This window comes from Eretmochelys imbricata, chromosome 9, assembly GCF_965152235.1.
Source record: "Eretmochelys imbricata isolate rEreImb1 chromosome 9, rEreImb1.hap1, whole genome shotgun sequence".
Lineage (NCBI taxonomy): Eukaryota > Metazoa > Chordata > Testudines > Cheloniidae > Eretmochelys > Eretmochelys imbricata.
The window spans coordinates 49,690,082-49,712,758 of record NC_135580.1 but is presented as its reverse complement, the minus strand read 5'-3'; the positions used below and the strand labels follow the sequence as shown (position 1 = coordinate 49,712,758).

General features: G+C 44.7%; 1 protein-coding gene across 1 annotated transcript in view; it reads right to left on the bottom strand.

The window, feature by feature from the left end:
• Positions 1-2,567: 2,567 nt before the first annotated feature.
• Positions 2,568-22,677, bottom strand: part of SENP2 (SUMO specific peptidase 2) — a 50,313-nt gene continuing 30,203 nt past the window's right edge. The window contains exons 9-17 of the mRNA XM_077827258.1: positions 21,371-21,428; positions 12,168-12,231; positions 9,385-9,540; positions 7,868-7,999; positions 7,199-7,402; positions 6,995-7,074; positions 5,944-6,028; positions 3,926-4,021; positions 2,568-3,295 (exon numbers count right to left, since the gene is read on the bottom strand). Of these exons, the coding sequence (XP_077683384.1) occupies positions 3,233-3,295; positions 3,926-4,021; positions 5,944-6,028; positions 6,995-7,074; positions 7,199-7,402; positions 7,868-7,999; positions 9,385-9,540; positions 12,168-12,231; positions 21,371-21,428 (938 nt within the window). The 3' untranslated portion in view covers positions 2,568-3,232. The remainder of the gene's footprint in view (positions 3,296-3,925; positions 4,022-5,943; positions 6,029-6,994; positions 7,075-7,198; positions 7,403-7,867; positions 8,000-9,384; positions 9,541-12,167; positions 12,232-21,370; positions 21,429-22,677) is intronic.

Below are 22,677 nucleotides of genomic sequence, written 5' to 3'. Positions count from 1 at the left end.
TTAGCACAGATCCCCATCACCCAGGCGGTCTCTTAGGCACCGGTGCCCAACGATACAGGACCACCCACTGTCACAGCACCGCTCTCTGCAGGCCCAGTACTGCTTGAGGGACAGATGGCAATCACTTGCCTGTAGACATTGGTCTCTGACAAGGCTTAGTTCCGTGCACCCCAGTTCCATTTCCCCCACACCAGGGTCCCCCATTCTCTACCCACACCCATCTCAGTCTAAACCCTATCCCCACCATGCAAGTGGGCTCTGTGTGCCCTTCTGTCCCTCTCCCTTACCCCCCCCCCATACCAGGGTCCCCTGTCTCCCCTCTGCCGCTTTGTTTGTCTCAACCCCCTCTTGCCCCCCCCCCCCAAGCCCAGTCTCTTCTTTCAGGCACCTGCTGGTGTTCTGGTCCCTGAAGCTGCACCCATTCCCAGCCCGTTTGGAAGTGAGCTGCTGCAGTATTTAAAACATACAGTGGTTGAGCCAGCCAGAGCATTGAGGTGTGTGTCCGACCAAAACCAGGGTGGCCGAGACTCACTCACACAGCCTGGTGGCTTCAAGACATAAGCAACTCCTGGACAGCTGTGTCTGCCACCAACCTGCATCCTCTGCGCCTGTGCTAGCCCCCAGCAGTCAGTGGGGAGGTGGTGCCCAAGCAGCTTGAGCTGTGACCTGCCCTCGAGCCGTGACCTGCCCTCGAGCCCACATGGTAACGACGAGCAGTAAGAGTAAGATTTCTGTCATGGGTACTTTTAGTAAAAAGTCACGCACACATCATGGGCAACAAACAAAACGCCACAGAAGCCCAGGCCCTGGTCATGACTTACTAAAAAATACCTGCTATGAACAGGCCGAGGCCTGGCAGCTGCTGACCAGGGAACTGTACAGCCTGGAAGTACCCCAGTCAGAAGGGGGAAGAGAGGTGTATCTCCACGCAAGAGAGTTGAGAGCCAGAAACCTGAGTGGGTGCCCTTGCTGAACCACTGAGGGGCAATACATATACAGGTGTCCTCCCTGTGACTCGTGTTATAAATGGGAACTGGTTCACTTCTTTCCCATCACTCTTTGCCCTTGACACCTGGAAGTGCAGATAATGTACTGCTCTTCCCTTCATTTTTTCTGTAGCTGAGCAGAAAGGGGGCTCAGAAAAGAACACAGAAGAGACAAAAATAAATCAGCACCCCAGGCTCCAACATAGAGAACAACTACTCATGGCAAAGTCAAACTCTTCCAACAGCAGCAGGGCGCTCTCCTGCTCCCACATATCAGCCACCTCTGTGTCTGGAGATCCTTGGCCTTTCCTGGCCTGGTTTGAATCAAGGCTGACATTTCAGGTGGCAACAGCACTGAGCAGTTTTCCGGACATTGAATGAGATAACAGCATAGCTTCCCTATGTCAGTCTTCACCATGTGCATGAGGCTGCGACGAAACCAGTGTCTGGGCTGATTAAAAGGATTAGGATTATATTGTTCAGAGAGGGAAGGAAATGGCAGCATCTAAGATTCGTGGGGGGGAGGTCTTGGAGAACAATTACAAGCTAGAGACAGCAAGTAGGAACAGGCTTTTCACAGACCTCTGCAGCATAAGGCTCTGAGAGGCATCAACTCACTGCAGCGGCCCCTCACAAATAGCTGCAGGCTGGAGATGAATACAGCCATACAATAGTGCAGAGGTAGGAACCGACCTATTCATCTCACTGGCTGTTCTTCTCACAAAGCTCATGGGTACAGGGAGAAATTTACTGGTACAGTTACACAGCTAGAACATCCCCTGGGCCAGAATTCTTTTGTCCAGTGTAGCTTATCCCACTCTCTGAGCCAGGAGTGTCCACACGAGTTGGAGCTGTAAAGTGCCACATGTAAGTAAGTCAACTCTAGCCCATCTCTGTTGGGGAATAGCAATTTTCAAGAAAATCTCACAGCACCTATGGGTTTTAGAGCCCTTTGAATATTAACACTGAGGGGAGCTTTATCTGAGGAATCATTGGACCACATGACCCCAAACTTGCACCCAGGGCTCAGCTGGGGACAGGATTTTATCAGAGGTCACAGAAATCATGAAGTTGAATAAAGCAATTAGTGGCTGGTCTACACTGCCCCATCTGGACTATGTGGGGTGTGATGTGTGGAACGCACCAGTGTGTTGTGCTCCGACTTCTCCAGGTGGGCCCTGCTGGCATGCACTCAAATGTTCTTTATTGCACACTGATGTAGTCCTGTTTGAAGGAGGCTGTGGCAAGTGAGGAACTGAACCCAGCCTCCCAAGTGTCAGGTTAATACCTTAACCACTGGGCCATTCTTCCTCTCATCCCTCATCTCTTCCTCCCTGCTTATAACATTCAACCCCTGCTGAATAATTTAAAGACCACTGCTGACACAGGGTATTCAGCCACCTCAATTCTTATATTCTTCATCTTAAACTCTTCCAGACCTCCTAATGGAACATCACATTCATGTTTTAGTTTCCAGCTCACTTTCTTCCTATGCGAAAATATTTTTAAAAAGATAAACTGAAAAATTTACTCTGGTTCTCTTCCTGCAGGTTTTAGTTCAGAAAAGAACCCTTCCATAAGTTACAGCACGCTTTCATTTTAATAAAGAAAAATAAATATTCATTTTCACATGGGACAATCTCCTGAAACAAATACTGAACCCCACTACAGGGGCTTCACTATGGATTTGTTACAAATCAAAACATAAATGCCTTGCTCCTAGGGTCTTTACAAATCCAGTTTTAGGAATCAAGTGGAGTCTTCTATAGTCCAGAAGCAGAGCAAACCTCTCCTGGAACCAGTAGCTAAACACGTCGTCCCTGTGAAGGTGATTTCAGACAGTGACTGTTCTACAGTTGCATAGGATACTTCTGTGCACCAGCCAGAGTTTGCACCACAGTTCCAATGGTTGCAGTGAAGCACTAGAAGTTGCCAGTCTTCAGCAACATGAACTGATGCAGTTTGTTTGGGATCTGCTCTTAACCCTCCATTCCAGTCCCTTAGGAGTCACAGCTCAGAGGCTGCAGAGATCTCTTTGCTTTGCGGTTAGGATGCGTTAGCATATTCCAAACAAATGTAATTCTCTGGAGTTGACAAAACCACAGCTTTACAGCCTACTCCTATGAGAGGAAGCTGTTAGCCCAGGTACCTTTTGAAATAAGGCATTCAAACAAATTAGTTAAGCTAAGAACTAATTGTTACTACGTGGTAGATCATAGTATCACTGAGTATCTCTCAGTCTGGGGTCACAGCAGCTGTTGATGAAGTATCTCCCATACCATCTTTTTGCGGAAATGAGGCATGTGGTGCTAAAAGAAAAAACAACCCTCTATTAAACACTAAACCAGAGTAAAGGGTGTCAGAATAAGCATATTTGCCCACATTCTGTAGGCACTGACCAGAACAGTCAGTGTTCAACATTTGCCACAGTTCCCATGCAATGGTTATTTGATACCACAACTTTGCCCTACACTAAGGCACAGAAAATGAAATGCTCTGGCAAATGCTGACTTTAATGAAAAATGTGAATGTCATGACAGAATCTGCACGTCCTTTAAGAAAAGCCCAATGCAGCTGAAAACAGCCAATATTTTAACCTGTGAAAAAGCTATTTGGAAAGGAGCCTTGAAGACACCATCACTAAGGTCAAGCCTACTATCACAAACAGCTCCAGCCCCCTGCACCGGAGGACTGAGACATGATGCTTGGCAAATGGACATAAGCAAAGGCAGGGAACGCAGCTCACAGGGCTGGGAGGGCTCACTTGTCAGTACAGACAGTAGCACTTGGAGGCACTAGCCAAGATCAGGGCCCATGGGGGTAGGTGTTGCGTAACTAGTGAGGGATGAGCTTACAATTTAACTAGAGGAGTCAGATTACAGGGAAAACATGCACAAAGCCTGGATGCGCCACAGGTCAGTTTTGAGAACTTTGCTCACCTGAGTGAAAGTGATTGGTTTGTCTCTGGAGATATAGTCTGCATATTTACAGGTAAACATCCCGCAGTCACTTCCATTCAGCTGCTGTGGAATTTCCTACAAGTGAGCAGTGGGAGAAGGTTGCATGTTAGTCCCTTCACCTTGCTTTAAAGATGCCTTTCTTCTTATGAGATATGCAATGCATTATCTTCAGTACTGTGTATCAGCATTTTAATGAGCCACTTGTGTCCTCCACTCCAGGAAATAAGCTTTAACACCTCCTCCCAAACCACACAACTACAGCTGCACCATGTTCCATTTGCTGGTAGAGAGCATCCCTGTCCTTCACCTGTCAAATCTTCAGAATGCACACTTTCCAGGCCCAGGATGTCTTTACCTACGTGTGTACAATGGGCCCCAGTGGGGCTTTTAACACTGCTTACTAGAAAGAATATAGATTCCCTCACGCCTGAGTTAGTGCTTCCTGCAAGTGATGGAGGGGAGGAGGGAATTCCCATTCTGTACAATGAGAGCTACTAAAAGGACAAGTTTTGCCTTTGACAATACATGAACAGCTCTCATTGATCCTAGTGGAAGTTGCATGCAAGAGAATTTAGCTCTGACCTTTAATTCCCTCCCCACAAGGTACTGACTACAAATCAGAACTGTCAATGTCAGCTTGTTCTCCAGTGACCCAGGGCAAGACAACTCCAACTACCCAGGGAAGGACTAACACGTGGGATCTATTACATGAATTACTACTGCCTGAGCACAAAGCAACAGGAGTTATTCACCAGCAGCTGGAGTTCACAGCTCCACAGGCATCCGAAGAGTTCCTCTTAACTGAATGTGACAAAGCCCCTGCAAAGCTCTGAGAACTGGGGAAGAGCAATTCCCGCTCACAGCAGGCAGGGCATGTTCTATGTGAGGCTGTGGCCTCCTCCCCCCTCAACACCTTCAATTTTTTTGTTTCTTCTTCTGAACCCAATCTAGATGGTGACACAGTGAGGGGTGGAGGAACTCTACAGACAAAGCTATTTGGAGACCATGACAGAACAGACTTTGAGAAGACTCTAGGTTGAGCGTGGACAAGAGCAGTAATTTGAAACACTCTTTGTAGGAGGAAAGAGGAGTCTCTCAAACAGCACATAAAAAGCTACCTACCATCATTTTTTTTTTAATTTGCACTACTATCCTAACCCTAATAATCACCAAAAGTTCAAAGCCAGATTCACAGCTGCAGTCCAAGAAATACAGTTAGTCCATGTACAAAAGATCAACTACTGTACATAGTTCCTGTACAGGAATCGTTGACATCTTTCACGCATCAGCATACGCCTTAAAAGAATGAAGGTAAAGGCCATGTCTACACTTACAAGCTTACACTGGCACCGCTCTACTGATACAGCTGTGCTGCAGTCAGAGTGCTCGTGTAGCTGCTTAATGCCAAAGGAAGAGAGCTCTCCCGGCGACGACATAAAACCAGCTCAACGAGAGGCGGGAGCTATGTCAGCAGGAGAGCATCTCCCACGGACAGCGCTGTGCACACCAGTACTTATGCCAGCAAAACTAATGTCACTATAGGAAGGGTTCTCCCCCCTGCAACCCACACACCACTGAGCAATAAAAGTTTTGCTGACAGAAGTGCTAGTCTCGACATGGCCTTTGTCCTAGTAAGGAATAATGGAGTTTGAGAGACACATTAGATATTTTTCTTGGACACAGCACCAGCTTGTTGGACCAAAGGAAGAAAGCTGGATGGATGTTCCAAGGACTCCAGTCCACTCCAGATTGCTAGCATTTTTTTCACATCTAAACAGAGTCAGGAAAGCAGCAGAGACAAGGCCAGTCAAGTAAAGAAGACACTGCTAAAGAGTCCATCACAACATTGTTTCGGTATCCAGTTTGGACTGCTGTATTATGGGCACTAGAGAAAGCCCACAAACAGTCATTCAAAACTTAGAATTGTTTCTCTTGAAGGCTTTTATGGTTTTGGGCTACAGTACATGGATCAGACTCAAAACACTCTGTTCACATACATGTGATTTCATGCTGTAAAGTGTCCACTCTGAAGGATCAATATCTAGGTTCCTCTTGGTTTTGCTTTCTTCCTGAAGATATTGGCTGTTAAACAAAAACAAAACAAAAAAGAGGTATCAGATTTTTCTAAACAAATGTCTTCATATTTTAGGCCAATAGTCTGTAAAGTTGCCTGACAAGGTCTTCACTAATTATGCACCAATGACCCGAAGTACCAGGAAGGAGGATTATAGGATATAATCATACCATGCTGAAGGTAAACCCACATTTGTTTAAGAACTATTCACATTACTTAAGAGATTTTAGATCAGAAGTTAGAGACTTTACAGGTAATGCTGCAGCCATGGCATTGCCAGAAAAAGTGAGGCCCATGAGAGACTGGTAGTGATTCACACAGACCCTTACCTCAGAAGTTAATCTCCAACAGAGGTGGGGAAGGGAAGAAGGGGAAGTACAGGGTGATTTTATGTAACATGAAACATGAGTATTGGTGTAATAGAAGAGTCAGTGCCAAACGAACTACAGCATTCACTCAACATACTGAAAGGAGGATTATTATTTACATAAAAATTAACTCAAATATCTCCAATAGAGCATACAAGAGGATTATGTGTGCAATGTAATTTGGTGGGTTACTTAAGAGCTGCAAAAAAAAGGTAGAAGAGCTAGAAAGTAGAGGGATCTCTCACTGGTAATAGAGGATGTCAATATCCCCTAGGAAGGAGTTCAGGTCCTATGAAGTGTGTTGAGGTTAATGTTCTTAAAGAGGAATGGACTTTGTCTTTCTATTTGCAAGAGAGCTTTAACGGGTCACTCAATGATGGTTCATTCATAAGACATACTCAAATGTCTCTGGAAGGACAGAATATAATTAATAGCTGGATGATGTTACAATTTGCACATTACTGGCAGTGACTAGTTTGGGAAGAGATTCTTGTCCATTATGGGGTAAGTCTTTGCTATGTAAATCACATTTTCCAGTGAGTGATTGTGGAAAATCCTTCCACTGTGTGTGAAATGCAGTAATATATTCACTAAGCATCTACTTACAGCAAAATCTCACAGATACTGTGGCCTCTTTGTCCCATCGAGTCAAAGTATTTGATGGTCTTTCTTCTGACATCTATTACCTGTTATTGAAAGACAGGCATTGGTGCAACAGCCATAGCAAAGACTCCCTGCTGCCTACAGAGCAAGCCTTTTCTAGGTTTTTCCTTTCCCTTCCAACTCCAAAGATGGGCCAATTTGACTCACCACTAATCCCCAGTGTACCCTCAGGTGAATGGGCACAAAGATGAGGTCTTGCTTGAAGAGATCCACACCTTTGGTCCATCTTTTTACTGCCTGGTAACTCCCAGAAATTAGTTTGGGGTAGAAGAAAGTACTGAAAGCATGAAGCACTGGAAATCCCTGCTGCTTATTTCTCTCCACCAGAAGATTCATGTAGAAATTAATTACCTATATAATAGAGAGAGAGTAGAGTTCAGAGAGTGAAGGAGACACACTCATATTTGTCTGTTAAAGTTAAACAGACTTTATCTGCTGGACTCTTCAGAATTTTCAGTCTAAAAGACCACACTGACTTCAACTCAAGTTCTAAGACTCCTGTACTAACTTCCTTCCTTCGAGTCCTGTGTTAAAAAACACTTGTTATTTCACCCACTCCCCAAAGTCAAATCTGATCTTAAGTTACTGCTAACTCTTGAAAGCAGCATAATATAGGGATAGAGATATTTTCAGGAGTATTGTTCCCTCTTAAAGGCCCAGCTTTCAGAACCCTATGGATATTCCTGTAGGAACTGAGGTGTGGATCAGAAAATTAGGCCTGTCAGCAGCTAAAATGTCAGAAAGTTGGGGGCACATTTTAACACATACGCATGCAGAACACAAAACAAACAAACATTCCTACTGGATTAATTTTACCTCATCGTTGAGCCAGTGATGGTTCCTCAACGTCTGGATATCCCCACGGGTGACCTTTAATTTAAAAGCGCTGCTCAAGATCTCACCCTCCTGGCCATGGCCTAATGCATTAGTGATTTCTCTTTCCATGTCCTGAAATGAGCAATTCACAATGTGACTAGCGAGAAAGTCCTGAACTAGGGTGTATGCTGAGCAGGCCAACTGGTGCATCATAATAAGTTGAAAAAAGTATTTAAGTGAAATCCAGTAGAGGATTAAGCCTGCTAAAGGAGGAAGAGCTTGACCATACAGTGCCACCGGGGGAGGGGCCAAGAATACCCGTGTTAGTTTTAGAGCAGAGGATTGTTAGCTTTAGTAGCTTTTTCTGTTAAGTTTGTACATTAAGGTACTACACACAGATGCCTGCACTTCATGATATTTACTTGATGGTTACATTTTGAAGCGCCATTTAAAATAGCTTAAGTCATTTTGATTTATCAGATTACCCCAGCTCAGAACCATGGGTATGTTTACACTGGCTCTTGTTTGGAAGTTCAATCATTTTCTTAAGGATTAAAAGGGATAATGGGAGTTTAAGAGGCTTGAGATAATTCAATAAACACTAAAACCAGCACTGCAAGTGTTTCACAGTCAATCAATGCAGTTAAGTCAGAATAAGAAATAGGTAGCATGCAGAAATAGAAAAACGCAGAACATGCACATCAGCAGACAACAGAGCACAGCAGAAGGACAATAAAAAGATAGTTTCAAAGAGAAAACCACCTGTCCCCCATGCAATATGGTAGCCCTTGTGATCACCAGAAGTCAGCCAACCACCACTTGGTTTAATTGGATTGGGGCTGATAGCAGGACATTCTCAGCTCAAACTCATTTCTCACCTTTAGTTTACAAGAGTCTAGATTTGGTGACCTTTGGAGCCCAACACAAGACTAACCTAAATCCCCCAGACATATCTGAGTGGGAATGAAAGGGAACATTATAGTGGCTTTATTGGAGGCCATGTTGACAGTTAGGAAGTCTGTATCTGATCTTACACACTGTTAGAACGGTCATGGATGCAGAGAGAAGTCTAAGTAATGTTTAGTTTCACTGCTGGTAGGAAAGGGATTTTGATCTGTGGACCAAAAATAAATAAATTCTATTTTTGATTGAGCTGAGCTAACAAGTAAGGAAAATGCCCTTGTCTCCTCTATTGTAGGATCTACCAAGGTATGCACAGAAAGTAAGTAATCAGGTAGTTTATAAAGGAATGAGAAAAGCAGCCATTTGTTTTGCTAGCTCCCTGCAAATCAGATATTAGCGGACTGGCAAGAATGGCCTGATTCCAAGTGATTAGAAGGTACAATTAGCAGACAAAATTCACTTAAGAAGGGGCACCTAGAATCCCTGATCCCTTTTGAACATGGTTAGTACATTAGCTAATGTCAGATGGGCTTTTTTTGTAGGTTTTTTGTGCCCAAATGATTCCCTCCATTAGTTCACCTCTCCAAACCAGAAAGCCAAAAAAGGCATGGTACCTCTGTGAGCTCAGGAAGACGCTCTGTGCTCTTCTCTGGGCCTGGGCACTTCTGTTCTTTCAGAACTGCAGCTGGCCTTCTGGCTACAGCAGAGGTCCTACTGCCCAGGCATAACCGAACTGACACCTCCTTTGACAGGTCAGCCTCCAGCCATCTCTGTGCACAAAAGGAAGCTCAATAGCATGTAACCAGGAAGTTATGATTTGTTGCAGTGCATAATGTGACAGTCTTGTTCAAATATCAAGTGAAAGCACTCAGCAAATACTCACGACCATCAGACACCTCACTGATCGAATTAAACACTCAGTCTAGCTCTCATTAGGAGTCAGGTGAGGTATTGCTAGGACTGAGCACACTTCCATTAAATGTGCCAATTTTCAAATGCTTTAGACCAGGGGTTCTCAAACTTCATTGCACCACGATCTCCTTCTGACAAGGAAGTACTATACAACCCCAGGAGGGGGAAGACTGGGGATTGATGCCTGTGCCTGCTTGATCCCTGCCACCTTGGGGCAGGGGGAGAAGCCAAAGCTCAAGGGCTTCAACCCCAGACAGGGGGCCTGCAATCTCAGCCCCACTGCCCAAGGCTGAAGCCCCATACCGTGGGGCTCGGGCTGGTGCCTGGGGCCAAAGCAAGTCTAAGCCAGCCCTGGCTACCACATTAAAACAGGGTTGCAACCCACTTTGGGGTCCTGATGCACAGTTTGAGAACTGCTGCTTTAGACTGAAGTTGTTAGGATTTAGCGCTAATAGCCCACTGCAGTTAAGTGGGTGAGAGGAAAGTGTTTCAGGCCATTTTCAGACTCAGGAAGACAATCACAGAAATGTATGAGTGGAAGGGACCTCAATAGGTCATTCTAGCCCAGTCCCCTCCTCTGAGGCAGGATTAAGTATCCATCTGACAGGTGTTTGTCTAACCTGTTCTTTAAAACCCCCAATGATGGATATTACATATCCTCCATAGGTACATTTGTTCTGGTGCTTAACTACCATTACCTTAAATTTTGGAAGTTTTTCCTAATGTCTAACAAATCTCTCTTGCTGCAATTTAAGACCATTACTTCTTGTCCTGTCCTCAGTGGATACGGAGGATCATTTATCACCCTCCTCTTTGTAACAACCTTCTACATACTTGAAGAATATGTAGAATATGCTTTTCTGCAGACTAAACATATCAAATTTTTCCAATCTTTCCTTGTAGGTCATGTTTTCTAGACCTTTAATCATTTTTGTTGCTCTCCTCTGGAGTTTCCACATTTCTCAAAGTGTGGTGCCAGAATTGGACACAGTACTCCAACTGAGGCCTTATCAGTGCTGAGTACAGCAGAATTACTTATGTTTTGCTTACAACACTCCACCCAGTTATTCTGAGATATATTAGCAGTTTTTTTTCTGCAAAAGTATTATGTAGTGGACTCTTAGTTTGTGATCCCCCATAACCCTCAAAGCCTTTTCTGCAGTACTTCCTCCTAGGAAGTCATTTTCCATTTTGTATTTGTGCAATTGATTATTCCTTCCTAAGCACAGTACTGTGCATTTGTCCTAATTCAATTTCATCCTATTTCAGACCATTTCTCTAGTTTGCCAAGATCATTCTGAATTATAATCCTGTCCTTCAAAGCACTTCCAACCCCTCCCAACTTGGTATTGTCTGCAAATTGTATAGAAGTGTTCTCTCTCTGCCATTATCCAGATCATTTATGAAGATATTGAACAGAACTGGAAGCAGGATACATCCCTGCAAGACCCCAATCAATATGTCCTTCCAGCTTGACTGTGAGCCATTGGTAACTACTCTGAGTACAGTTTTCCAACCAGTTGCGCACCCACCTTTAGAAGATTCATCTAGGCTATATTTCTCTAGTTTGTTTATGAGATTATCAAAAGTCTACTAGGGTGGAGATCTATAGCATCAGTTTATGTTTGGGAGGTTCTTTGCCACTGTAAAGGGCTACAAAGGTGATTTGGTTTTTGTGTGGTTTTTTTTGTTTTTTTGTTTTTTTTAAAGTCTGAGTATCCCACATAGGCTGGATATTGGACAATAAAGACAGTTTTGTATCCAGGCTTGGTACTTCTCTAAGTTTTAGACAGTGTAAGTTTTTCTGATATCCCATCTTAGCCTATTTAAAAAATAGATTTTAGACACACCCATCTTCCCACCTGTGCAGCAAGTGAAATACAAGTGAACACAGACAACTGTATATAAAGCAGAGTGGGTGTTGTATTTCTAGTTTAGAAAAATGAAAATTAAAATGTAGTTAAATATGCAACAACCCTGAAAGAATCTTAGTAGTTAGAAAAAAGTTTACCTGGTTTACAAACTGGATATTGAACTGTGGCACCAAGGCAAATCTCAGAGACAAGAGTCGGGGGGGGAGGTTTGGGGAGGAGGAGAGGGAGGGAGAACCCAGGCAAGCAAAGCAAAATCTATTTAGAAAGGACTGATGATGCAATAGTGTACCCTATAGTGATGTGGATAAACTCCAATAAATGCTGCATGTTTGAAGGTTTGCCCATCAGCTTCCAAGATGGGCAGAAGAGAAATTGAGCAGATGCAGCATACTGACCACAGCCCAGAATCACAAGGGGTCTTCCACCATCACTATCTTCTGTAAGTCACAGAAAGACCACACTACCACAAAAGCCATATGCCACTAGATTAAGCACATTGATCAATGATATGCTCAAGTACAGAAGTGCACAGTTAGGGTTGAATGCACAGTTTAGTTATAGGATATCACATGTGTCAAAAAGAGGAAAAAAGCTGGAGCTTCCAAACTTACCCTTTCATTTTTCCGCTCAAGTGTCATTTCAGGCTCTTGTGAGTTTTCCGCTGAAATCTGAGATCTTAGAGACAAAAACAGGAAGAGTTTCACAACTTATATTTACTTAGTAAGTTACCTTTGGGGTAAGGAGTCAGGGCTGTGTGGGGAGGGTTGGGAAATGCTCTCTGTGGGGTTGGAATCTGGCTAATGTGCAAAAAGAACAAGAGTTTAACTTGACCCATTCTCTAGCATCAATACTTTGAGGGGAAGCAGGTGAGGAAGAAGGGAAAGACGAAGGGAAGGAAATCTGGAAATACCCATCAAAAGTAGGGGACTGAGGCTAGTACCAAAGCATGGCTAAAATAAGGATACAAGATGCAGCTTAAAAAGTTAAGATACAATGCACGACAATCATGAATTGTAAAGTCTTTTATAATATAAATGAAAAATTCCTCATGAAAAGAAAGCACTAGTTTACCTGACGGGTATGCATCCAGATAGTTAGGCCAACCTAGTTACAAGTCTGAAAAAAATTTCACTCCCTGTATGAGAGTTAGGTCAATCTTAACCTCACTATAGATCCAACTGGGTTGATACAAGAATGCTTCTGTTGACCTAGCACTGTCTCTTGGAGAGGTGGATTACCTACATTGACAGATGAGGTTTTTCTGTCAAAGTAGGAAGCATCTAACAGTACAGTGCTAACGCAGCACAGCCACAGCATCAGACTTGTGCCACTGTAGTGCAGACATGGTCTTAAAGTGGGTGGATAGAGTAAGTTCACTTGACTCTTATACGATTGCAAGGGGAGCTGCTATCCTTACCAGAAGACGCTTCCCCTTGAAAACCATACAGCATCCGAAGTGCAGCATGTTACTGTGCAAGGAATTATAGACGGACAGGTTTTACTTCTATCAATATAAATGCTCCAAAACGAAAAAGTTCTCGTGTTTCTTTTTGATCCAAGTCTCTCTTTTTTTTTAAAAAAGGGAACCATAGATAATAAGACTTGTATTGGATCCTAAACCCACTGTACATTAGAAGACAAATTCAATCTAGTGTGATAAGACAGTCAATATCCAGGTTAGGTACCCCAGATGTTTTATAGAAAGTACAGCTTTGTACTTTTATAGCACAAGGTGTACAAACAGAAGACTTCTATTTAAACAGCCACTCAGATTCATAGACTAAGGCCAGAAGGGACCATCTTGATCTAGTCTGACCTCCTGCATATTGCAGGCCACAGAACCTCACCCATCTACTCCTGAAATATGCTCATAGCCTCTCGCTGAATTACTGAAGTCCTCAAATCATGATTTAAAGACTGCAAGTTACAGAGAATCCACCATTTACTCAAGTTCAAACCAGCAGGTCAACCCTCACTCTAGAAGAAGGCACCTCCCCCCTCCCCAAGGTTTCTGCCAATCTGACCCGGGGAAAAATTCCTTTCTGACCTCAGATACGGCAATCAGTTAGACCCCAAGCATGTGGGTGAGACCCACCAGTCAGACAGCTGGGCAAGAATTCTCTGTAGTAATTCAGAGGCATTCCCATCTAGTGTCTCATCCCTGGCCATTGAAGGTATGTACTACTAGCAGTCGCAGATGGTCCACATGCCATTGTAGGCAGTCCCATCATACCATTCCCTGCATAAACTTATCAAGCTCAGTCTTGATACCAGTTGGGATTTTTTCCCCCCCAACTGCTCTCCTTTGAAGGCTGTTCCAGAACTTCACTCCTCTGATGGTCAGAAACTGGTCTTATTTCAAGCATAACCTTTTTTGGATAGCCAGTTTATATCCATTTGTTCTTGTACCGACATTGGCCCTTAACTTAAATAACTCCTCCCCTTCCCTGGTATTTATCCCTCTGATGTATTTTTAGAGAGCAATCATCTCTCTACTCAGTTTTCTTTTGATTAAACAAGCCAAGCTCCTTATGTCTCCTCTAATAAGGTAAGTTCTGCATTCTTCTGATCCTCGTAGACCTTCTCTGTACCTGTTCCAGTTTGAATTAATCTTTTTTTAAACAAGGGAGACCAAAGTTGCACAAAGTATTCCAGATGAGGTCTCATCAGTGTCTTGTATAATGGTAATAATACTTCCCCCTCTCTCTGCTGGAAATACCTTACCTTGCAAAATTGCAGAACTACTAACTGTGATACGTAATCAGTCACTTAAATCTCATTCTGCACCAAATGACTGGAGTCTAGCTATTATGATGCCAATTTTTTTAAAACAGCTCCAGAGGCGATCCCTCGCAATTACCGGCTGGTAAGCCTAACTTCTGTACCAGGCAAATTGGTTGAAACTATAGTAAAACATAATTATCAGACACATAGATGAACACAATGCGTTGGGGAAGAGTCAATATGGCTTTGTAAAGGGAAATCATGCCTCACCAATCTACTAGAATTCTTTGAGGGGGTCAAACATATGGAAAAGAGTGATCCAGTGTATACAGTGAATTGGACTTTCAGAAGGCCTTTGACAAGGTCCCTCACCAAAGCTCTTAAGCAAAGTAAGCAGTCATAGGAAAAGGGGGAAGATCCTCTCATAGCCCTGGTCTACACTAGGACTTTAGGTTGAATTTAGCAGCGTTAAATCGATGTAAACCTGCACCCGTCCACACGATGAAGCCCTTTATTTCGACTTAAAGGGCTCTTAAAATAGATTTCTGTACTCCACCCCGACAAGTGGATTAGCGCTTAAATCAGCCTTGCCGGGTCGAATTTGGGGTACTGTGGACACAATTAGACGGTATTGGCCACCGGGAGCTATCCCAGAGTGCTCCATTGTGACCGCTCTGGACAGCACTCTCAACTCAGATGCACTGGCCAGGTAGACAGGAAAAGAACTGCGAAATTTTGAATCTCATTTCCTGTTTAGCCAGCGTGGCAAGCTGCAAGTGACCATGCAGAGCTCATCAGCAGAGGTGACCATGATGGAGTCTCAGAATCGCAAAAGAGCTCCAGCATGGACTGAAGGGAGGTACGGGATCTGATCGCTGTATGGGGAGAGGAATCCGTGCTATCAGAACTCCGTTCCAGTTTTCGAAATGCTAAAACCTTTGTCAAAATCTCCCAGGGCATGAAGGACAGAGGCCATAACAGGATCCGAAGCAGTGCCGCGTGAAACTTAAGGAGCTGAGGCAAGCCTACCAGAAAGGCGAACGGCCGCTCCGGGTCAGAGCCCCAAACATGCCGCTTCTATGATGAGCTGCATGCCATTTTAGGGGGGTTCAGCCACCACTACCCCAGCCATGTTGTTTGACTCCTTCAATGGAGATGGAGGCAACACGGAAGCAGGTTTTGGGGATGAAGAAGAAGATGATGTAGATAGCTCACAGCAAGCAAGCGGAGAAACCAGTTTTCCCGACAGCCAGGAACTGTTTCTCACCCTGGACCTGGAGCCAGTACCCCCCGAACCCACCCAAGGCTGCCTCCTGGACCCGGCAGGCAGAGAAGGGACCTCCGGTGAGTGTACCTTTTAAAATACTATACATGGTTTAAAAGCAAGCATGTGAAAGGATTACTTTGCCTTGGCATTCGCGGCTCTCCTGGATGTACTCCCAAAGCCTTTGCAAAGGTTTCTGGGGAGGGCAGCCTTATTGCGTCCTTCATGGTAGGACACTTTACCACTCCAGGCCAGTAACACGTACTCGGGAATCATTGTGCAACGAAGCATTGCAGTGTATGTTTGCTGGTGTTCAAACAACATCGTTCTTTATCCTCAGGAGAGTGAGATATTATTCATGGTCACCTAGTTGAAATAGGGTGCTTTTCTTCAGGGGACACTCAGAGGAGCCTGTTCCTGCTGGGCTGTTTGCCTGCGGCTGAACTGAAATGTTCCCCGCTGTTAGCCACGGGGAGGGGAGAGGTTAAATGCGACCTTGTAACGAAAGCACATGTGCTATGTATGTAATGTTAACAGCAAGGTTTACCCTGAAAGAGTGTAGCCGCTGTTTTATAAAATGTGTCTTTTTAAATACCGCTGTCCCTTTTTTTTCCTCCACCAGCTGCATGTGTTTCAATGATCATAGGATCTTCTCCTTCCCAGAGGCTAGTGAAGATTAGAAAGAAAAAAAAAAAACGCACTCGTGATGAAATGTTCTCTGAGCTCATGCTGTCCTCCCACACTGACAGAGCACAGATGAATGCGTGGAGGTCAGAGTGCAGGAAAGCACAAAATGACCGGGAGGAGAGGTGGCGGGCTGAAGAGAGTAAGTGGGTGCTGAAGACAGGGCTGAAGCTCAAATGTGGCGGCAGCATGATGAGAGGAGGCAGGATTCAATGCTGAGGCTGCTGGAGGATCAAACCGGTATGCTCCAGTGTATGGTTGAGCTGCAGCAAAGGCAGCTGGAGCACAGACTGCCACTACAGCCCTCTGTAACCGACCGCCCTCCTCCCCAAGTTCCATAGTCTCCACACCCAGACACCCAAGAACGTGGTGGGGGTCCTCCAGCCAACCAGCCACTCCGCCACAGAGGATTGCCCAAAAAAAAAAAAGGCTGGCATTCAATAAATTTTAAAATTGTAAACTTTTAAAGTGCTGTGTGGCATTTTCCTTCCCTCCTCCACTACCCCTCCTGGGCTACCTTGGTAGTCATCCCCCTATTTGTGTGATGAATGAATAAAGAATGCATGAATGTGAAACAACAATGACTTTATTGCCTCTGCAAGCAGTGATCGAAGGGAGGGAGGAGGGTGGTTAGCTTACAGGGAAGTACAGTGAACCAAGGGGTGGGGGGTTTCATCAAGGAGAAACAAAGAACTTTCACACCGTAGCCTGGCCAGTCATGAAACTGGTTTTCAAAGCTTCTCTGATGCCTACCGCGCCCTCCTGTGCTCTAACTGCCCTGGTGTCTGGCTGCGCGTAACCAGCAGCCAGGCGATTTGCCTCAACCTCCCACCCCGCCATAAACGTCTCCCCCTTACTCTCACAGATATTGTGGAGCACACAGTAAGCAGTAATAACAGTGGGAATATTGGTTTCGCTGAGGTCTGAGCGAGTCAGTAAACTGCGCCAGTGCACCTTTAAACGTCCAAATGCACATTCTACCACCATTCTGCACTTGCTCAGCCTGTAGTTGAACAGCTCCTGACTACTGTCCAGGCTGCCTGTGTATGGCTTCATGAGCCATGGCATTAAGGGGTAGGCTGGGTCCCCAAGGATAACTATAGGCATTTCAACATCCCCAATGGTTATTTTCTGGTCTGGGAATAAAGTCCCTTCCTGCAGCTTTTGAAACAGTCCAGAGTTCCTGAAGATGCGAGCGTCATGTACCTTTCCTGGCCATCCCACGTTGATGTTGGTGAAACGTCCCTTGTGATCCACCAGAGCTTGCAGCACTATTGAAAAAGTACCCCTTGCGGTTTATGTACTTGCCGGCTTGGTGCTCCGGTGCCAAGATAGGGATATGCGTTCCGTCTATGGCCCCAACACACTTAGGGAATCCCACTGCAGCAAAGCCATCCACTATGACCTGCACATTTCTCAGGCTCACTACCCTTGATATCAGCAGATCTTTGATTGCGTGGGCTACTTGCATCACAGCAGCCCCCACAGTAGATTTGCCTACTTCTAATTGATTCCCAACTGACCGGTAGCTGTCTGGCGTTGCAAGCTTCCACAGGGCTATCGCCACTCGCTTCTCAACTGTGAGGGCTACTCTCATCTTGGTATTCATGCGCTTCAGGGCAGGGGAAAGCAAGTCACAAAGGTCCATGAAAGTGCCCTTACGCATGCGAAAGTTTCGCAGCCACTGGGAATCGTCCCAGACCTGCAACACTATGCAGTCCCACCAGTCTGTGCTTGTTTCCCGAGCACCCAGGAGACATACGGTGACTGTTACCTGAGCGGGCTCCATGCCTGCCGTGGTATGGCGTCTGCGCAGGTAACTCAGGAAAAAAGGCACGAAACGATTGTCTGCCCTTGCTTTCATGGAGGGAGGGAACGGGGGCCTGACGATATGTACCCAGAACCACCCGCGGCAATGTTTTAGCCCCATCAGGCATTGGGATCTCAACCCAGAATTCCAATGGGCAGCGGAGACTGCGGGAACTGTGGGATAGCTACCCACAGTGCAACACTCTGGAAGTCAACGCTTGCCTCGGTACTGTGGAAGCGCTCCGCCGAGTTAATTCACTTAATGCACTTAGAGCATTTTCTGTGGGAGGACACACACTCGAATATATAAAACCTATTTCTAAAAAAACTGACTTCTATAAATTTGCCCTAATTTCGTAGTGTAGACATACCCTTAGATCATTAACTGGATAAAAGACAGAAAATAAAGGACAGGAAAAAATGGCCAATTTTTCAGAATGGAAAGTGAATAGTGATGTCCCCCCAGTGATCTGTACTGGGACCAGTGCTGTTCAACATATTTATAAGTGATCTCAAAAAGGGGGTAAACAGCAAAGTGGCAAAACTTGTAGACAACTATCTGGACTTTATACAATATTACTCAAAAGCAGACTGTGAAGTATTACAAAAGGATCGCACAAAACTGGGTGAGTTGGAAACAAAATGGCAGGTGACATTCAAATGTCAATAAATGCCAATACACAATGGAACATCCCAACTATATGTACAAAATGGTCTAAATTAGCCGTTACCATTCAAAAAGGCTCTTGGAGTCATTGTGGATAGTTCTCTAAAAACATCTGTTCAATGTGCAGTAGCAATCAAAAAAAGCTAACAATGTTAGGAACCATTAGAAAAAAGGATAGATAAAACAGAAAATATCATAATGCCTTTATAAAAATCCATGGTACGCCCACATCTTGAATACTGCATGCAGATCTGGCTGCCCCATCTCAGAGAGAGAGAGCGCGCGCGCAAAAAAAAAAGATCTATATTAGAACTGGAAAAGATTCCGAAAAGGGCTACAAAAATGATTAGGGATATGGAATACCTTCCATATGAGGAGAGATGAGAAGTCCCAGTTTTTTAAACTTGGAAAGGTGATCACTAAGAGGGAATATGATGGAGGTCTATAAAATCTCAACTGGTATGAAGAAAGTGAATAAGGAAATGTTATTTACCCCTTTACATAAAAAGAACTAGGGGGTCACCCAGTGAAATTAATAGGCAGCAGGTTTAAAACAAACAGAAGAAGTACTTTACACAACGCACAGTCAACCTGTGGAACTTGTTGCCAGGGGATGTTGTGAAGGCCAAAACTGTAACAGGGTTAAAAAAGAACTAGATAAGTTCCTGGAGGATAGGTCCATCAACAACTATTAGCCAGGATTGTCAGGGATGCAACAGCATGCTCTGAATGTTCCCAGCCTCTCTCTGCCAGGAGCTGGGAGTGGATGCGACAGAGGATGGATCACTCAAATGATTGGCTGTTCTATTCATTCCTTCTGACAGTGGCCAATGCCACATGCTTCAGAAGACAGGATACTGGGCTAGATGGACCACTGGTTTGATCCAGTATGGCGGTTATCTTCAGCCACAGGTGATAGGATGTTTTTGTCTTTTATAAAATTTCCTGCGTGAGTTCATTCAAGAGCATAGTGATTTGTCTGCTTTCATCCACATTGTTATTGGGGCATTTAATGCATTAGATTAGGTATACCACATTATGATAGGCCTGTGTAGGATCCAGAGTGTGCTGTGGGAGGTGTTCATCATTGTAGCAGTGGAGATGTCCGCAGGTTTTGCGTCTGTTGTTTCTGTCAAGGTCTGGTGTTGCCCTGGTGGGTCGGGGTGTGTTGGTCTGTGGGGAGCTTGCTTCAGATTATGAGCTTGGAGAAGCTCAGGGGTTGTTTGAAGGCCAGAAGTGGGGATTCAGAAAAGATCTTTCAGGATGAGGTACCCACTTAGTCTGGGTTGTATTTTGAGGATATTGCATACTTGTTCCAATGGGGGACAGTAGGTGACAACTAGGGATCTGCGGTCAGAGGAGGTTTTATATCTGTGTTGAAGCAGGTTCTCTCAGAATAAACTGGTGTCCAGTTCCATGATGCAATCTACTTCTCTGCTGGAGTGTCCTTGTTTGGTGAAGGCGGTTTTGATTGAGTTAAGGTGTATATTCCAGACTTTCTCCTCAGAGCATATTCTGTGGTACCCGAGTGCCTGGCAGCAGATTTCTGGGTGTGTTTGGGGTAGTTACTGGATCTACGAAGGTAGAGGTGGCGATCCATGTATTTCTTGCGTATCGTGGTCTGTAAGGTTCCATTGTTGAAGCTGATTGTGGTGTCCAAGAAGTTGCTATTAGTGTGGAAGCACTCCAGAAAGAGTTTAAAGAGCAGGTGGTGGATGTTGTGGCGGAAGTCACACATGAAAATTATAAAAAAAAGACAAAAATAACCGATCACCTGTGGGTGAACACTTTTCATAAAGTGATCACTCTATATCTGACCTAGCAGTCCTCATCCTCAAAGGAAGCCCACGCACAACACTTTCAAAAAACGAGCCTGGGAGCTTAAATTCATAATTCTGCTAGACACTAAAAATCATGGCCCGAACACTGGATTTATGGCTTATTACGACAACAACCTGTAACCTGCTAGCCCCGACCCTTTGTCCAATGACTGCAGAGGTGTTAACAGGCCACTCTACCTTATGCTAAGCAATCTGTTCCATCTTGCATTTAGCTGTAATGCAAGTACCACCTTTCCCAGAACTCCGTGTGTCTCGAATGCTTGTGTCTCTCACTAGCAGAAGTTGGTCCAATAAAAGAAAGACAAGGTGGGTGAGGTAATATCTAATACCATGCAATAGGGTTTCTGTAGATCAGAGTGGGAACCAGTGAGAGCTTATGCTTCCTCCTCCCAAACAGCTATTTACATACGTCTCTAACCCTACTCACACAAGGGAAAAAAAGAGAAGAGAGACATTCCTTCCCTAGTACTAAAAGCCTTGACTGCTAGCTGGGCACTGCTTTCCTCACTTTCTAGAGCTACAACTGTCCCTTACCCTGCTATCCAAATGTCCCGCTTTAATTCCCCTCCCTCCAACACTATGATGCAGTTGTGTGTCGTCAGTATGATAGTGTGGCCCATCCTGCACAAGATGCCCATTACTTGGCTGTGTTCCATAATTTACTAAGTCCCTCCAAAGAGGTTTCTCCTCAGTATCTGCAGGTGATGCACATGAACTTTTATTCCCCCCCACTCACAGATATTAACATAAAAATACCAGGAAGTTGGAAGCCAAACAACACAGGAAGCTGAACAAGGATGAATGTAATTAGGAGAGATTTTGTACCTGCTCACATCACTTCTCCGAGACCAGAGTGGGCCCCAAGTTTCAGCACCTCTGATACCTGTATGGAAGGAGGAGGAGAAAGTATGAATTGAAAACAAAAATCAACTAATTAGGTTCAAAACTAGATTTGCCAGTTATACTGTAAATGACTTTCTGATTAGCCAATCACCAACATAAAGTTGCAGAGCTAACAGATAAGCTTGTTGAAGATCATACCCAGAGAAATGGAGGTTACTCACTGTAACTGAAGGTTTTTTGAGATGTGGAATGCAGATAGGGACCACATGTGGGTATGCATGCACCAGAGTCCAGAAATTCTTCAAACTGGTGTCTGTAGCTCTCCTCATGCTCCCGACCGAAGGCATAAAAGGCAGTGTGGGTCAACACCTCTCCAGTTTCTGTTCTTACCGAAATCGAACCAGATCCATAGCTGAGAGGATGGAGGGTACGTGGTAGAATACGGATAGAGACCACACATCTTAAAGAGCCTCCAGTTACAGTAAGTAACCTCCATTTCTTCTTAGAGTGCTGGTCCCTATGTATATTCCACACATGGGTGACTGGTAAACAGTGTTCAGACTAGAAAAGGGTGCAAGGAAGGTGGCAGCAGAGATGCCTGTAGAACTGCCATTCCTACAGCTGCATCTGCAGTTACTGCTTGGACTAGAGAGTAGCGTGTCATGAACATGTGGACAGAACTCTAAGTTGGTGTCCTGCAAGGGACCTGCAGAGGAACATCTGATAGGGATGCTGTGGAGGCAGCTTGTGCTCGTGTGGAGGGAGCTGTAATGCCCCCCGAACAGGAATTTTTTTTTTTCCCCCATATTTTGTAGCATTCTAAGATGCATCTCAAAACCCACTTTAGAAATCCTCTGGGAGGATATGGCTTACCCACACGATCTCTCTGCTATGGCAATACAGAGTCAGATTTTCTAATGAGTTTGGTTCTTTGCAGGTAGAATGCCAGAGCACACCTGATATCAAGGGAGTGAAGTCTCGTCTTCAGAATAAGCGAGGGGTTTCAGGAAAAATACAAGCAAGCATATTGTCTGATTTATGTGGAACTCAGAAACAATCTTGATATGGGAGGGCTGAAAAAGTCCTCACTAGGAGAGGGAGCTGAGAACTCTGGCAGGAACAGTCATTTGGAGTCGATGCAATCCCAGTTTGGCTGCTAATCTAGTGGAGAGAAGTTCGCAGACACAAGCAGAGTCTGGTGAATGGCATCACATAGGTACATGCACCCACGTGGCCTCACAGTGAGACACATTGGTGCCCCATACTTCATGGATGATGTGGGAAATCAG